This window comes from Phodopus roborovskii, unplaced genomic scaffold (assembly GCF_943737965.1).
Source record: "Phodopus roborovskii unplaced genomic scaffold, PHOROB, whole genome shotgun sequence".
NCBI classification, from domain to species: Eukaryota; Metazoa; Chordata; class Mammalia; order Rodentia; family Cricetidae; genus Phodopus; species Phodopus roborovskii.
Window position 1 is genome coordinate 28,458,708 of NW_026126459.1, and position 18,429 is coordinate 28,477,136.

General features: G+C 35.9%; 1 protein-coding gene across 2 annotated transcripts in view; it reads left to right on the plus strand.

Moving 5' to 3' along the window:
• Col3a1 (collagen type III alpha 1 chain) overlaps window positions 1–10,742 on the plus strand; it is a 35,300-nt gene extending 24,558 nt beyond the window's left edge. For both annotated transcript variants that reach the window (XM_051190113.1, XM_051190114.1), the window contains 19 exons: window positions 502–555; window positions 639–692; window positions 1,305–1,358; window positions 1,630–1,737; window positions 2,003–2,056; window positions 2,323–2,376; window positions 2,557–2,718; window positions 2,829–2,936; window positions 3,900–4,007; window positions 4,989–5,042; window positions 5,127–5,234; window positions 5,729–5,782; window positions 6,243–6,350; window positions 6,617–6,670; window positions 6,766–6,873; window positions 7,660–7,957; window positions 8,875–9,062; window positions 9,388–9,630; window positions 10,317–10,742. In XM_051190113.1, coding sequence (XP_051046070.1) covers window positions 502–555; window positions 639–692; window positions 1,305–1,358; window positions 1,630–1,737; window positions 2,003–2,056; window positions 2,323–2,376; window positions 2,557–2,718; window positions 2,829–2,936; window positions 3,900–4,007; window positions 4,989–5,042; window positions 5,127–5,234; window positions 5,729–5,782; window positions 6,243–6,350; window positions 6,617–6,670; window positions 6,766–6,873; window positions 7,660–7,957; window positions 8,875–9,062; window positions 9,388–9,630; window positions 10,317–10,463 — 2,118 coding nt within the window. In that variant the 3' untranslated portion in view covers window positions 10,464–10,742. The remainder of the gene's footprint in view (window positions 1–501; window positions 556–638; window positions 693–1,304; window positions 1,359–1,629; window positions 1,738–2,002; window positions 2,057–2,322; window positions 2,377–2,556; window positions 2,719–2,828; window positions 2,937–3,899; window positions 4,008–4,988; window positions 5,043–5,126; window positions 5,235–5,728; window positions 5,783–6,242; window positions 6,351–6,616; window positions 6,671–6,765; window positions 6,874–7,659; window positions 7,958–8,874; window positions 9,063–9,387; window positions 9,631–10,316) is intronic.
• Window positions 10,743–18,429: the final 7,687 nt, after the last annotated feature.

The window sequence follows — 18,429 nt, forward strand, 5'->3', positions numbered from 1 at the left end:
GGCCTTGGTAATATACAATGTGTGGTAGACCCTACTTTAGCTTTAGCTTTTGCTGTTTAAAAAAAAAAAACTCTCATTAAATAAAACCATTAAATAAAAAGATACTAATCACTTGACTGTTCAAATTCTTAATTTGCATATATCACTCCCTGATAGTTCTCCATGCCCTAAGAATGAAGAGAATCCTTAATAGAACTTTTTTTTTTAAAGGCAGGGATGACTATCATAATCTGTAATAAAATCCAAAGTAATTAGTATTGCTAAGATCTTATTGGAATACATTTTAGAACTGTGTTTCTTAGCAAAAAATAATGAATCAATGCACCCACTGAATTCATCTACATCCTATGATCATATTCACAAAATACATAGCAATGAATGTATCATTTGAGCCATGAAAGAACAAAAACTGATCCACTTTAGTAGATGAGAGTTTCTGTACTCTGATTAATAAAATAAATGATGTTTATTTCTTTCAAACTAAAACCCATCTTTCTGCAGGGTCCTGCTGGTCCTATTGGTCCCCCTGGCCCAGCTGGTCAGCCAGGAGATAAGGTAACAACACTATTGGAAGCAAAAGTAAACCCTTGCTTTACTAGATACAGAACAGTGACAGCATCATTTGGTTTCTTCCTCAGGGTGAAGGTGGTGCTCCTGGACTTCCAGGAATAGCTGGACCTCGAGGTGGCCCTGTAAGTGTTAAAGGCATTTTCAACATCCTCTTAACCCCTCACAGGCTATTGCCTTGTTTTAGCAGCCTTGCCCCTGGTACTCTTATCCTCACACATGACTCTATCTTTAAAATATATGAGATGCAAGAAAACATTTAAAAGTTAAAATCCACAGGAGATTATTTTTAAGGTAGCTTATTTGCTAACAACTCTGGGGAAAGTACATAAATTGAAAAAATATACATTTCTAAATGAGCATTTCTTAAACTTTTCCAGGATCACTTTCCAAATCACAAAACCTTTGCCATGTGTTTATTATTTAAGCAATATATTAAATGATATATTACCATTTTGACATGTTTCAAATACTTTATACTTAGAAATTATATAATTAAATGTGTCAATATTTGAATACTTTGAAGATATACCCCTTGAATATCCAGAGACAGAAGAGACCAATAGTTCTGGTGTTCTTTCCAATTTTGATAAGAAGTAAAACAGGCTTTTAGTTTAAACTGTGTTTGCTGTATTGGCATATTTCTCATTAAAGGAAGATGAGATGATTCAGAGGACACAGTATGATCCCTGTGGGGAAGGCCTTCATTGTGACTAACAATATATTTTTTCCTTCAGGGTGAGAGAGGTGAACATGGGCCTCCAGGACCTGCTGGCTTCCCAGGTGCTCCTGTAAGTATGGATGCCTAAACGTGAATCTCTCAGTGCCCATTTTACCATCTTGCTGGAAACTAGTAGACACAACATACTCTGGTTCCAGTCTTTCTTCGATCACTTTACCCTTCAAATATACTTTAGCAATTTTTAGACAACTTAAACACCTATCCTACTTTATGCTTGTGCAACATGAAAAGCCAGCATCACGATGCTCATTTTCAAATTCACAGCCCTTGTGCATTGTGAAGGAAGTCAGCTCATAGGCTGTCACTGTTGCTATGTGCAGGGACAGAATGGTGAGCCAGGTGCAAAAGGAGAAAGAGGTGCCCCTGGAGAGAAAGGAGAAGGAGGCCCTCCTGGACCTACAGGACTCCCTGGAGGTTCTGGACCTGCTGTAAGTCTTATTGCTATGCATAACACAGTTTGGTTTATTAATAATTTCACATTTCATGTAAGATTTTGTGTTATGGGAGGAGAATGTAATCTTTACAGGAATGTAGTCCTTGATTTGTATTTTGGTTTCAGGTAGTCTAGATATGGTTATAAGTGAACTCTTACTCTTCAGGGGAACATTACTGGTTTCCTAATGCGTAATACTTTTGTTGTATTTTTATTTTGGTGCTGTCTTTAACATGCCTTTCCTCCCCCTTTGTGTTTAGGGTCCCCCTGGCCCTCAGGGTGTCAAGGGTGAACGTGGCAGTCCTGGTGGTCCTGTGAGTACTGATCCTCTTAACATCACTCAATGAACCATTACTGAAAAGATGAGTCTAGTCTATAAAGCCACCTAATGTCACTAGAGCCACAGAGAGAAGGTGAAAGTCAGTCAGTTAGTCATTGGCTGCTGTGTGTACTTTAAAGCAGAGGTGCAAATCATAAATGACTTTAAAGGAATTCAGGCCCTAGTTCCTTATCTTTACTTTTGTGTGTGCTCAGGTTTGTGTTCTACTTCTGCATTAATGAGGGTGTTTCTGTTTCACAGGGTGCTGCTGGCTTTCCTGGTGGGCGTGGTCTTCCTGGTCCTCCTGGGAACAATGTAAGCATTTCCCAGTCTTTTTTCAATGTGTGTACAGAAAGACTCATATATCTAGGATGTGGAAATGACATTTTAATATGTATTTGTGAAATTCTGTATAAAATTGAAAATAAGTAAAAGGCAAGGGGGGAAAAAAACCAAAACTCTTAATATACTTGTTTAAATTTCAATTATTTGCAGGGTAACCCAGGTCCCCCAGGGCCTAGTGGTGCTCCCGGCAAGGATGGTCCTCCAGGCCCTGCCGGTAACAGTGGTTCCCCTGGCAACCCCGGAGTAGCTGGACCAAAAGGTGATGCTGGTCAACCTGGGGAGAAGGGACCACCTGGTGCTCAGGGCCCTCCGGTGAGTGGCTCTGTTGTTCTGTTTATTGACCATATAAATTGATAACAAGTGTAATAAGGGAAATATAACTATATAGAAATGAACTGAATCTTCCTTATTTAATACAACAGGGATCCCCAGGCCCACTTGGAATCGCAGGACTTACTGGAGCACGAGGTCTTGCTGGACCACCAGGCATGCCAGGTCCTAGGGGTAGCCCTGGGCCTCAAGGTATCAAGGTAAGTGTACTTACCTTACACTGGATTATTGTTTCCTGTCACAGGTGTAGAGATTTTTTTTCACTGTATCAAAATAGTCAATCTAGTCAAGTGCAAATTATGAAAGAGGTGACCTTCTTGACACTTCTAGGTTTACATAAACAAACTTTTAAATCATTCCAAAATTATAGGCAATGCAAGTCATAAACAAGCCTTTAATATATATATATAATATATACATATATATATATATATATATATATATATACATGCACACACACACATACATATATACACACAAGCCAATGTCACAGAAAAGCAATCTTGCTTTTTCCAACACCACTGTTAGGATACATCCCTCAGATTGTTCACTGTAACTATGAAGGGAGCAACTATTCAGCTCATAAATAAAAAAGGCTTTAATTGATGTCAGTTACTCATCCCTTTAAGTCATTTTGTACTCTTGGTTTTCTTTCATTGCTTTTACCATAACATTGTAGTGTTTAGTATCTGAATTATGCATTCACCAAATAAGCTAACACAATTCCATTTATATCAGATTCCATAATATGACACTTTATGCACCATTTTCAAAATATGTCAGAAAATAACAGCAGGAAATTTAACAGTATTTAGCATGTCTAGCAAGATTCTAATAAATCCTGATTCTATGGTCACTAAAGTGATTGTTTATCACCATAATTCCTATTGTTCTTCCATAAGCTTCTGTTCCTCACAACCAAATGCTTTAAAAGAGCTCTTTGTCATTTCAATCACTGAGCAATTAGGAAAACCCAAAAATGATTGCTCCCCCAATTTTTCCCCTATGAAGAGCATGAGTTCATGAAAGTTGAACATCAATAGAAATTTAATAAAATTAATTTAAAAAATTTAATAAACACATTTTGCCCTCCAAAATAAAGAAATCCGGTAACACTTTACCAGTGTCTTAATGTAAAATGTCTTTAACTTCTTTTTGCACAGGGTGAAAGTGGAAAGCCGGGAGCCAGTGGCCACAATGGTGAACGTGGCCCTCCTGGACCCCAAGGTCTTCCTGGTCAACCTGGTACAGCTGGTGAACCGGGAAGGGATGTAAGTAGCAATACAGAGAAAATGTTCAGCCAATCAGCTAATATTCAAATTGTTTGATGTATTGTCTTTAAATTATAGTTATTTAATTGTGTTTGTGTACATACACTTGAGCACATAGGGACCATGATATACCTGTAGAGGTCAGAGAATAGCCTTCTAGAGTCAGTTCGATCCTTCCACCATGTAGCTCCCCATGAGTGAACTCAAGTCATCAGGCTTAGTCACAAGTGCCTGTAGCCATTGAACTGTGTCTCCTGTCTAAAATGTCCATGTAACCATACTCTCCTTCCTTCTCTGATAATGATCCTGATGTAAGTTAGAATAATATAAAGGCCCATGACCAACAATATCTCCCAAGAAATCCTTTAATGAAGGAGATACAACTGCTAACTAATTTAGGAAACAGGTTAATAAAGAAGATTACAACACATAATTATTTTATGTAAATATTCCTTATTCACTGGTAATTATTGTTAATTTTTAATTAATATTAACAAAATATATTTAACAAGATGCTAAGTGATTTTGAGAGCTATATTTAATATGGAAATATTAAGTAAACTTTAAAATTTCCATCATAAATTTAGATCTTCATTTCTCAAAAATTATTTTTTAGCTATACTGTAAATGCCATTTTAAAGGTTTTTTATTATTACTCTCCTCATATTATTTTGTGAAATTTTAAGAAAATAGACATCCTAAACATCTGCCAAAGAATTACAATTCTTCAAAGAAATAAGCCATATTGTAACATATGAAATGTCTTGTCACCAAAAGCAATGTTTCACTTCCACTAGGAGACAGACAGCAAGGGAATGGGGACTTGAAAGGGAAGGAAAATTTACTAAAGTATTCTTTGCTCAAAATTCCATAGTAGTATCTAATGCTCTGTGCAACAATGAGAAATCTTCTTTAAAAAGAATAAAAGACTTGCATAGTATTTGGGTAATACTCATCACTCTCCCCTTCTCTTCTCACCAGGGAAACCCTGGATCAGATGGTCAGCCAGGACGAGATGGATCTCCTGGTGGCAAGGTATAACAAACCCATGTAAAGTAGTCATGCAGAATTAAATGAGACAACTGTCACAGATATGTGAGATCCACGTGTTTGTTCTAGGGTGATCGTGGTGAAAATGGCTCTCCTGGTGCCCCAGGGGCTCCTGGTCATCCAGGACCACCTGGTCCTGTTGGTCCAGCTGGGAAAAGTGGTGACAGAGGAGAATCGGTGAGTTCTAATAGGCTCTCCTCAAAAAAGAGACTGGGGTTGGGATAGTTTGTTACTTCTGCCCCTTGTGATAGGCCTGTGCTGATGGCTTTCAGTGTTAATTGGGACTTCTGCCTATTTGCTACAGGAATTCAGTTAGAATTAACAGAATTCTCTCTTCCTGCTTTGTTTAGACACATTTGTAAGGATGGAGGAAGGGGAGAAATTTTGAAGGATAGAGCAATATGAGCTTCCAATAATAGTGTGTACTATTATTCCACTGAAACAAAGCTAGTAATTGTTTAATGAGAACTATTTTCAGTTTTGTAAAATTCAGAACTTGTCATTGTATTTAATTTTTTAATTAATTTAAAAATTGTAGTTAACTTTTTTATATTTTATCATGCTTCCCCTCCCCCATTCCTCTCAGATCCTCCTGTCCTTCCTGCACACTCAACTTTTTAAAATGGGGGTGTGTAAGTGACTCATCAGCTGCTTACTTGTTTGTTTCCTAGGGGCCTGCTGGTCCTTCTGGTGCTCCTGGTCCTGCTGGATCTCGGGGGCCTCCTGTAAGTATTGAGCATTTGTGCTGTTATGTTTTTAGACTCATTTTAGAGTGTAAGAAAGCACCCTGTTGCTTTTTGAAATGTCTAGAAAATGGCTAGGACTATGGAGAAAAATGCAAACTTACATTTGATGATACAGAAAACAATTCATCTTCTAAACTAAATGTTCTATGCAGCTAATCATACAAACATCAATTATGAGGATTGCAATTACCAATCCAAAATTTAAACTGAAACAATCTTTGTTATTTGTGAAGTGTCTTTTGATGGGGAGTTCTAGCTAATGGGATTCTGTAGAATATAATACATTTATTACTACAATCTAGGAAGATGTTGTATAATAGATTTATTATCATAAAGCTAATAGAATTCTGTAAGCTGTAACAGACTTATCATAAATTTGATTTTATTTTCTCAATATGTTTGTATAACAATGACCATGATTTGAAATATATTTCTAAAGGGTCCTCAAGGTCCTCGAGGTGACAAAGGTGAAACTGGTGAACGTGGCTCCAATGGCCTCAAAGGACATCGAGGATTCCCTGGCAACCCAGGTCCCCCAGGTTCTCCTGTAAGTCCTTCTTCTTTTGAAAACACCCCTTCACTGCATGACTGATGAGAGAGACTCAGAGTAAAGCACTTTCCACCTCTGAACATATAAACTAGAAGACATGAAGTCGAGAGCAAATTTAAAATAACGGTCTGGCATGGAAAAAAAAATGAAATGAAAGAGAGATGTTTATCTCGTCATGATCATTGTGTTCTGGACCAAACTTAAACAGTCCCTTCTATTAGCCATGGGAGATCTTGACTGATCTCTGTTTCCTTCCTTTGCAGGGTGCTGCTGGTCACCAGGGTGCGGTTGGTAGTCCTGGACCTGCAGGTCCCAGAGTAAGTGTCATAGAAGTACATCAGAAGGCAAACATCTCAATGTTTACACTGCAGGAACATATTCTAACAGCATAACATCATGTTAATTCCTTAAGGGACCAGTTGGACCACATGGGCCTCCTGGAAAAGACGGAACAAGTGGACATCCAGGTCCCATTGGGCCACCAGGACCTCGAGGCAACAGAGGTGAAAGAGGATCCGAGGTAAGATATTGCTTATATATACATGACTTCATTTATTGTAATCCACTGTTTCACAAATGCCACATTGTTTATAAACTAAGTATTTAACACAGTCTTGATTACATTAAGACTTTTTATACCACAGTAACACGGAGAAAAAATTATAGTTTGATGAGTGATTTTTCGATACAGTGACATTTACTAAACTAGCCAAATAAACTATGCCATGCTGATCTCACACCAAAAACTCATAGGTGTAGTTTTATTTTTGTAGGAATTTTACTAATTAAATAGCCTTTACAATCCCTGTCTTGCTACTGATAAAACTATGGCTAGTGCCTTCATACTCCACAGCATTGGGGCAAATGTAGTTAAAAACAAAAACAAAACATTGTTTTGACGAACAAATGTGTCAGATGAAAAACCAGTAAGTTGCAAGCACAAAGATACAAGGGTAATGGAAAATTTGAGCTCAGAAAGATAAAGTCCCTGTTTTATTCCTTCTCCTGTCATTATTTGAATTGTCCTTTCTGGGCTATTCAGTTACATCTCTATACAGGAGAAATGATGAAGTTTGTCCTCAATACTATTTTTCTTACATAATAGAATAACATATTTGTAGGTGATTACTTACATTTGCTATAAATTGACAATCATGAGCCTACAAACCATCTACATATTTTTAATTAAAGCAATTGTGGCAATATATGAGGATTGCTTGTAATCCATTTTCCTAGACAAGTGGCACAGGCCTTCAGTGGAAACCCAAGAAAAGCACTTCAGTGATGCATATTTTTACCCACCTAGGGCTCACCAGGCCACCCTGGGCAGCCAGGCCCCCCTGGACCTCCTGGTGCCCCTGGCCCTTGTTGTGGTGGTGGTGGAGGTGCTGCCGCCCTTGGAGGTGGAGGTGAAAAGTCTGGTGGTTTTTCACCATATTATGGAGATGAACCAATGGATTTCAAGATAAACACCGAGGAGATTATGTCTTCACTCAAATCTGTTAATGGACAAATAGAAATCCTCATTAGTCCTGATGGTTCTCGCAAAAACCCTGCTCGCAACTGCAGAGACCTGAAATTCTGCCATCCTGAACTCAAGAGTGGTATGTTTGGGTCTTTGTCACTCATGGCTGTAGACTTACAGAGAAATCTGCTTCTACTAGAATTTACCAAGAAAACTTTTCTGCTGGAAAATATTTCAAAGCCAATATATTATCTAAATATTGTTAAGTAAGTTGAAAACCCTTGATAGTAAAAGGGGAAAAGCAATATTTGAAGGTGTATATTAAGGACAACATAAGTAACTGCAAAATATTTGAAATATAAGAAAATTTAAGGACAGTCTTACAAAAATTTAACACAAATATTTCTAAACATCAAAACAAAAATGATTTAAATGATTAAGTGGCATTTATCATTCTATTCCTACAATTATATAGGCATAATTTTGATTGTTATACTATATATTTATTAGAATTCATTTTAATGAACTAATGATTAAATTTTAATATTTTTATATCATCTACTATAGAATGTCTAATTTTATTTTTATTACTAAAATATACTTACTATAATCAATTTAAAATTACTCTATTATTTTCAAAGTTTGAAATATCATTTCAAAATTATGTCAACATTTAAATACCTTGATATAGGCCACTGCTTTTACTCAGAGTAACCTTGGGCATTACTTAAAGTAGGAACTAAGTTTCAGCTAAGTTAAACCATGATATCATAAATCTGGACTAGAATGTTATCTTTAAAATAAAAGATGAAAGTTAGACCAGTAAAACACACCAATCTATTTATCAGTCAATGGCATTACTTTTTATAATTTTAGTGCTTATATGTTCCTTACTATCTTTTCACTTGAGAAATATCAATCATGCATGCTATTAATTATACACAAATGCATTAGCACTCAATACTCTGAACCAAATAAATAAGCAAACCTTCTGTCCCAAGCTCCACTTCTGAATTTTATAACCTATTCCCATTATCTCTTTTGGTGACTTTTCAGGAGAATATTGGGTTGATCCTAACCAGGGTTGCAAGATGGATGCTATCAAAGTGTTCTGTAACATGGAAACCGGGGAGACATGCATAAATGCTAGTCCTATGACCGTTCCACGGAAGAACTGGTGGACAGAATCCTCTGCTGAAAAGAAACATGTTTGGTTTGGAGAATCTATGAATGGTGGATTTCAGGTGAGAAAAGATATACCTTTCAAACTAAGATATGACAAAATACCTGCCATTGTATTTTTTTTTTTTCCTTTTACTTCTCGGTTACTAAGTAGAATACTGCAAACTCTTGTCTGGTCAGAAAACTATTACTCCTATAAAAGGCTAAGTTATATCAGGTCAGTTGAATATAAACAGTTTTCTCTACCTGCTAAGGCATTTACTTCTGCATACAATAAAATGTAATCATACAGCAGATATTAAGAACTTACAGTGCAATGTCTAAGCATGAACTCCTTATCTGAGGCTGCAGTCACAGCTTTTGTTGTATTCTTTTGTCTGGTTATAGTTCAGCTATGGCAATCCTGATCTTCCTGAAGATGTCCTTGATGTACAGCTGGCTTACCTCAGGCTCCTCTCCAGCCGGGCCTCCCAGAACATTACATACCATTGCAAGAACAGCATTGCCTACATGGATCAGGCTAGTGGCAATGTAAAGAAGTCTCTAAAACTGATGGGATCAAATGAAGGGGAATTCAAGGCTGAAGGAAACAGCAAATTCACTTACACAGTTCTAGAGGATGGCTGTGCTGTAAGTAACAATTTCAAGCAGAATGGCAGATAACATCAAAATTTGTTGCTTAATCATCCAGGCTATTTTACCAAAAAGAAATAAGATCAGTAAGGGAGGCAAAAGCTGCCTAGTGGAATGAATTATTTAAGATCTACTTATTTGTTCTAGAAACAAGTAAGAGATTACAGAAATCAAATAGACCCTAGCTTCTAGATGGAAAACAGGTGAAATAGAAATGATTGAAATTTAACTCAAAAACAACTTAGATAACTGGGAATATTTACTGTAGATTATACATATATATTATTTATTATATAAGCTGTACCAGACATAACCACTTTCTAAAACTTTAAAGATATAAAGACTGTCTTAAAATCTATTCTTTTTCTCGTAACTTATTAAAAGGAGGAACTCATTTCTAATGCTAACCACTCCCATTGTGAGTGACTCACCTACTTCTTAGCAACTATAATATAAAAGCAACAACTAGAACCAAGCTGGAGAGTGGGTTAGCCTATGTCAATCTCCCTTCTGGGTTCATTAAAATTCAAATACAGAAGTTCTCCTATGACTAGAAGTTTCCATGTGCACTAACTACTCTAGGAGAACAGAAGACTTTTCTAACATGATCAGTGAAGAAGAGTATCTAAGTAAATGTAATGTTGTGGTTCTTTTCTTACACGACCTTTTCCTCTTTTGAATAGAAACACACTGGGGAATGGAGCAAAACAGTCTTTGAATATCGAACACGCAAGGCCATGAGACTACCCATCATAGATATCGCACCCTATGACATCGGTGGTCCGGATCAAGAATTTGGTGTGGACATTGGCCCTGTTTGCTTTTTATAAGCCAAACACTATCTGAAACCCCAGCAAAACAAAAACGCATCCATGTGTTCTTGTTATAATCTTGTCAACCAGTGCAAGTGACAACTAAATTCCAGTTATTTATTTCCAAATTTTTGGAAAAAAAAAAGTATAATTTGACCAAAAAAAGAATACAAATTTTTTTGCCATTCTATCCACCCAGTACAGTACAAATGCTTTTTGTTTTATTTTTTTACCAATTCCAACTTCAAAATGTCTCAATGGTGCTATAATAAATAAACGTCAACACTTTTATGATAACACTGTGGTACATTCTTTGGACTCCACCCCATTTGCAAAGCAACGATCACATTCACCAGCCAAAGAATATCTTTCTTTTCCAAACAGGCAAAGACAAAATTAGAAATGACCTCTCTATTTTAACTACCTCAACTGGTCAGACAGATAAATTCTGAGTTGTAGAAGACTATGCAATTTTCTATAACTTGAAAAAACTTAGGAATTTCATCTGTTACATGTAGAAGGCTGGTAAAATAGAAAATTAGACTGCAGTGCAGGAATTTGAAGAAGCACTTTCAATTCACAATTATCTTTATCATAAATACCAATGCTTTTAAAGGTGTGTCTCTTCTGTCATTGCTGGTGAACTTGCAAATATTTGAGAAGGTTCTAAAGACACATGTACAGTGCTAATGTTCTCACTTTTAGAACTGTAGATTGAAACTACTGACCTTCATTCAAAGCTTAAATGCACAGTATCTGTCCCTGTCACCTGCCAGAATGATTAATTGGCATGCTACAGGAGCCTATCTCCTGTAAAAATCACAACAAAAAACAAGTTTGAGTTGCTTTAGACACAATAGTACAGAGAATATTTTAAACTTTTTCTTTTGTAAGCTTGTATGTGGTTGTTGATTTTTTTCTCTCTTACAGTCACTCATAATAAAATATCATAATGAAACATTTCTTCTTTTGTCAGTTCTCACAAATTTGACAATAGCATATTTACATGCAAGAACTTCAGTAATTTTCTAGAAAAATTCTAATTGTGTAGTTCAGTAATATAATGATTTAAAAATATGATGTACCATATGTGTAGAATTAAGATATTGTCCAAGTGGGAATAAGAAGGAAGATGCTAGCAAGTTATCAGGAAATGATCAACTTCAGCAAAATGCAAATATTCTTTGCCTGCATGTGCAATGTGAAGATGTTGAAGATAGGAAATTGATTACCAGAGACAGTGAGTGGGATGATATTGGGACCATTTTAATCAATAGATATAAAATAACAGATGACAAGAGTAAGTTCAAAATATCTATTAGTGACTGTAATTAATAATACATACTTTAGGTTACTTTAATTTTTGTTGCCCAAGTCCCCAAATAAACTACTAATTTTTATTTTTGAGACAAGACTTGGTAAGTTTCCTTCCTTGCTAAATCTCTTGAGGTCATTGTGTAGGTTAAGAGTTCTGGAATGCAATATTTCTGTCCCAAACTCTTGGGAGTCTAGAATTATAAGCATGGCCATCATGTTCAACTCATAATAGGTTTCATATTAAGACTTCCATACATGCATTTAATATATTTTGTTCATTTCTACTTTCAATTCTAAATACTTTCTTTAGTAATATATAGAGTGGGTAAACATTCAAATAGAAATCCAAAAGTCCAAATTGATGCTGTTGCTAATTGAGGTTACTAAAACAGTAAGAACAATGCAGAGAGGGACCAACTGAGCCACCAACAAGGTGATGTGTAGAGCTGGGAATACAACTAAGTGTAGAGTTGCCTAGTAGGTGAATAGTAAGGAAATATATTATTTTACATAATCAATATATCCTTATAAGAAATAAAATCCTTCCAATCAAATATTAACCTATAAACAACCTGTGTGAACTGCCTTATATTTTATCATTTGGATATGTTTAGTTTGTATATACATGATGCTATAATGCATCCTATACATATTATGTACATATAAGTTATATATGCATAATAACTTTAGGCATAAGGAAATAATGAGTGCAAACTAAGAATGTGAATTAAATAAAACATATTGTAATTTTACTTTAAATTAAGAGGAGCACATGAAATATAACACTCTGCCTCCTATATCTATAACTTAGTGTATCATGGAGCTTTAATACTTGTGCCTCATTTTGTGAGATAATATTGCATTAGGGAAATAGTTCATGACTTAGTAGTCTATTGCAATAATCTTGACCATGGGTAATGGTGGCCTCTACCAATGTGCTCATGGTGGATGGGATGAAAATTGTTATATTTTAGGCACATAGTCAACAGGAATTTCTAACAAATTTGTGTGTGGTACAAGACAAAAAGGAAAGTAAAGCACAAGCCAAGGCATATGGCATTATTAACTAAAAAGTTGCATGATGACATATATCTTTAACCCCAATGTTCAGCAGGCTCAGGCTGGAGAATGTCGAGGAGTTGGAGATAGCATGTGTTATATAGACAGATCTGGTCTCAAAAGTACAACAAATTAATTAATTAAAAGATAGATGTCAGAAATTATCAAAGTAGAAAATAGCAAGGTATTCAACATTCTTAATAGGATATATTAAGTTTTAGATACTTCATTGGTTCAAGGTAGTAATTGAGAACTTAAATCTATTGAGTGTAGAAAGAAAAGAGAAAATATAGAAGCCAAGACCTACCCAAATGAATAGGAAGTAGTCAAGGAAAGAGAAAACAAATGAAAGAAATATGAGGCAATGTAATGACAGAAATGATGATCAAAGTAGTAAAATTCACTTGCCACCTCCCAAAAGCCATATAACAAGCAAACAGTTGACTTCAGTGGAGCAGCCAACAAGTTGGGCACAGAGTTATAGCCATGTTGTTTCTGTGAGTTTTTGTACCTGCTGTGGTGGGCACTTTGATGATGCAGTTGCCTTTGAGCCAGATATGCACCCGTAAGTAACCCGCCACATGTTCCTGTAATTCTAATATACCCATTGGCTCACAAATACAGACTTGGATGAGATATGACTTTGGATTATTCTAAGTACCCCATCTCCACAGAAAATAATCACATAATATAATCAATGTTCATCCTGGTACTCCAAAGACATGTTGGGGAAGAGCAGCTTCATGGTTGATATGATATGCAACTAAGGTTTATCTTACTGAGGATGAAGCACCCATGGAGATAATCTCAGCATAGCTACTTTTAAATGTGTGATGTGAGAATCCATGCTTTGTTTACATAGTAGCAATTTTGTGGTCGGTGTAATAGTGATAAGACTTGGAACCAAAAATGAGCATTCTAAAAGTAGACAAAAGCAACTTAAGGAAAAAGAATGTTTATTTTGGCTCAAAATTTGAAGCCAGGTTCTATCATGGCAGGGAAGGTGTGAGGCTGCTAGTAGTAATATGAGGTTGCTGGCAATATAGTTTCTATTGTCAAAAGGCTGAGAATTGAATGTTCATACCTAGCTTTTTTTTTTTCTTTTATAGCAACTCCTTGCCCCTGTACCTTTGGAATGCTAACACCCACATTTAGGGAAAGTTTTCCCACTTCAATCAACCCTATCAGGAAGTGCCTAACAGACCTATCTACACCTTGGTTTTCTTGATGATTCTAAATCCTCCCAAGTTGAAAGTTAACTTTAAATGTAAAAACTATCAAAATGACAAAGATGTCAAGCATAATGCAAGACTGGCATGACTGTTATGGATGTAACCAAATGTTTTTCAGATGGACTTAAAGATTGCTCCACAAGAATAAATTTATATTTGGTGTGATAAGTTAGGGCAAAAGTATGTGGTTAGGGAGATAATAGACCCCTATGTGCAAGCAATTGCTATGGTTTTCTTCAATGAAAATAATGAGTCCTGACTAGTAAGGTGATTTCTAAATATTTATGATTACACACATAGATTACTACTATTGCAGCCTTTATTGTGAAAAGCAACTTCTTTGTGCAGTTAATGTGGTGACTCATAACTGGTCAAACTACTGAGAATAAATTGCTCTTACTATGTGTCTTAGTTACAGTTCTATTACTGTGAAGAGTCATCATAACCAAGCCAACTATTGTGCTATGGACTTGCTTACAGTTTTAGAGGGTCAGCCCATGATCATTATGGTTGGAAGCATAAAGTTCATGCATTGGAGCAGTAGCTGAGAGCATTACATCCTGATCTGCAGGCATCAGGCAGACTGAGGGAGAATGGGCCTGATATGGTCTTTTAAAATCTCAAAGCCCATTCCCAGTGATATACCTCCTCCAACAAGTACCTCTGGCACAAGGCCAGACCTACTTCAACAAAACCATACCTCCTAATCTTTCCCAAACTGTTTCACTAACTGGTGACTCAACATTCAAATATATAGCCTATGGGGTCATTCCCCACTCAAGTTTCCACACTATGGCTAAGTGAAAAGGAATAACAGAACATTAACCAAACTATACTTGGCCAAAATAATGCCATTGTCATTGTGCCCTTTGTGAAGTAAATGGGCATTTATAATGTTGTGTGAACTTTTCTGGGGAGATAAACAAACGCTTATTTATCCTGGATGAGGTGAATAGCAACAGGCCAAAGAAATCTCCTAAAAGTAGCTTGGTGAAGTAGTGAGTTTAATTAGAGCTGTTTCCAGTAGTGTGGATGAAGGGTTACTTCCAGGTTCAAGATCAACTTATGGGTGGCTGTGCTACAGAAGAAAAGAAAATCTCCCTGCAGGGTCATTAATTATCTATATAACTTTGAGTATAGATCTGGCCTCATGAGTGTTCTCTCCTACTAACCATGGTCTAGACATTCTATAAATCATGAGTGGCCTCATGAGACTCTATCATTGAAAATTAATGGATCTATTCTTAAATAGTTGTCATTTAGATGAGTATAGCTGCTGAATATTCCAGAGTTCAACAGCCATGTCATGACTAGAAGAAAACCTCTTATGATACACAGTAAAAGCCATACAACAATAATTATAGAACATGTATAAACTATTTATAAAGAAGAAGAATTACCATAGACCATACTGGTGAACATTTACCTCACATATGAAGATAGAGTTTCTGTCATGCTAGGACCCACAGAGCTGTAGTCCCAAATGAATTCACGGAAGCTTCTATTAATTATAAACTGTTTGTCCAATGACTCAGGCTTCTTATTGGCTAGTTCCCTCTTAATTACTAATTCATTTCTATTAAGCTATGTATTGCCACGAGGTTGTAGCTTACCCATAATGCTCTGCCATGTTATTCCTTTGGAAACTACATAACATCTCCCCCTAAACTTCTCTACATTTTCCCTTCCCAGAATTCCCCTAGTCTGGGAGCTCCACCTGGGAGCGCCACACTTTCTGCCTGGCTAATGGCTAATCAGCATTTATTCATCAACCAATAAGAGAAACACATATTCACAGCATACAGAAGGACAATATTTGGTATGCAATTCTGGATGCTGCTGATTTAATTAAACATGACACAATTTTTATCCATAAAGGAAATATTCTGGGTTTAATAATAATTAAGAAAACACAAAACTGTTTTAAGTAATATTCTGAAACTAAAAAAAAAAATGTCAAGGGAATCTTAATTTTGTCTGGTTTATTCTAAAATCATACTTGTCTGGGTTCTATCTTAGAGGAATGTTCCTATTTTTATAAGTGAGTCAGAAACATTGAAAACTATTTTCCATAAAAATGTTATTCTCAAGTAAGGTAAAACTCACTAGGAAATCCTGGAAAAAATATTAAAGTATTCTATGGTCATTCATACACAAAAGATCTATAAAAATCCACCTTTTGCCTTGCCAAAGATTTACAGAAATATTATAAAGAATAACTTGTTAAAACAAATTCTCTGATGATATTTTTGCACTTCCCATCTCCACAAACCTTTTCAAAAAAACATGTTTCTCTTTAAAACTCCTAATTGCTTTCATTAAAATACACTGAACTACTTTGTAGAACTTCCACATTTGACATGGAACTTAGTAAGTAGCAAGTGTCAGGCTGTATTTTGTGATCTGCAAGATTTTAAAAATGGTAATTAATCATGTTTTATAATATCAGCTTAGTGATTATGTAAAATAGGTGCTATGCTTGCTAAACTCTTTTTTTGTTGTTATTTAATATTTTTTCTTAATTTACATATCAATCCCAGTTCCTTCTCCCTCCCATCCTTCCATGCTCCTCACAGACTCCCCGGCCATCCCATCTCCCATTCACTCTTCCATGAGGCCTTCCATGAGGGATCATCAAAATCTTTCAAGTCATTTGGGGTAGGGCTGAAGGTATTTATCAACTGTAGGAGTTCCCTGCTAGAGTTTTTCGGGTCACTTATGTAAACTATCATAGCATCTGCAAATAGTGAAAGTTTGACTTCTTCTTTCCCAATTTGTATCCCCTTGATCTCCTTTTGTTGTCTTATTGCTCTAGCTAGAACTTCAAGTAAAATATGGAAGAGATAAGGAGTGAACAGCTTTGTCTTGTTCCTGATTTTAGAGGAATCACATTGAGATTCTCTCCATTTAATTTAGTTGTGGCTGTCGGTTTACTGCATAGTGCTTTTATTATGTTTAGGTATGATCCTGTTATCCCTGATCTCTCTAAGACCTTTATCATGAAGGGGTGTTGGATTTTGTCAAGGGCTTTTTCAGCCCTTGTGAGGTGATCATATGGTTTTTCTTTTTCAGTTTGTTTATATGATGGATTACATTGATAGATTTTCATATGTTGAACAACTCTGCATCCCTGGAATTAAGTCTTATTGGTCACAGTAGATGATTTCTCTGATGTGTTCTTGGATTAGCTTTTTCAGTATTTTTTTTTTTTTGCATTAATGTTCATGAGAAATATTGGTCTGTAGTTGTGTCTTTGTGTGGGTTGGGTACCAAGGCAATTGTAGTCTTGTAAAAGAAGTTTGGCAACTAACCTTCTGCTTCTATTATGTGTAACAATTTGGTATTAGCTCTTCTTTGAATTTCTGGTAGAATTCTGCACTGAAGTTCTCTGCCCTGGGCTTTTTTTGATTGGGAGACTTTTGATGACTGCTTCTATTTCATTAGGGGTTATAGGTCTGTTTAAATTGCTTATCTGTTATTGATTTAATTATGCTAAGTGATATCTATCCAGAAAATTATCCATTTCCTTTAAATTTCAGGATTTTTTTTGGAGTATAGGTTTTCAAAATATGACCTGAAGAGTCTCTGGATTTCCTTAGTGTCAGTTGTTATGTCCCCTTTTCATTTCCGATTTTCCTATTTTTCATGTTCTCTCTCTGCTTTTAGGTTAGTTTGGATAAAGGTTTATCTATCTTGTTGATTTTCTCAAAGAACCAATGCTTTCTTACATTGATTCATTGTATTGTGTTCTTTGTTTCTACTTTATTGATTTCAGCCCTCAATTTGATTATTTCCTGGCAGCAACTCCTCCAGAGTGAGTTTGCTTCATTTTGTTCTAGAGCTTTCAGTTGTGCTATTATTTCTCGAGTGTGACTATTCTCCAGTTTCTTCATGTGGGCACTTAGTACTATAAACTTTCCTCTTAATACTGCTTTCAAAGTGTCGCATAAGTTTGGTTATGTTGTCTCTTCATTCTCATTGAATTCTAGGAAGTCTTTACTTTATTTATTTATTTTTATTTATTTATTTTTTTTATTTCTTCCTTGACCCAGGAATGGTGCAACTGCGCATTGTTCAGTTGCCGTGAGTTTGTAGGTTTTCTACAATTTTTGTTGTTGTTGAATTTTAACTTTAAAGCACAGTGGTCTGATAAGATACAGGGGGTTATTCCAATCTTTTATATCTGTTGAGGTTTGCTATGTTGCTGAGTATGTGGTTGATTTTAGAGAAGATTTTGTGTGGAGCTGAGAAGAAGGTATATTCTTTTGTGTTTGGATGGAATGTTCTACAGATGTCTGTTAAACCCAATTGGGACATAACTTCTGCTAGTTCTTTTGTTTATTTGTCAAGTTTCTGTCTGGTGGTCTTGTCTAGTG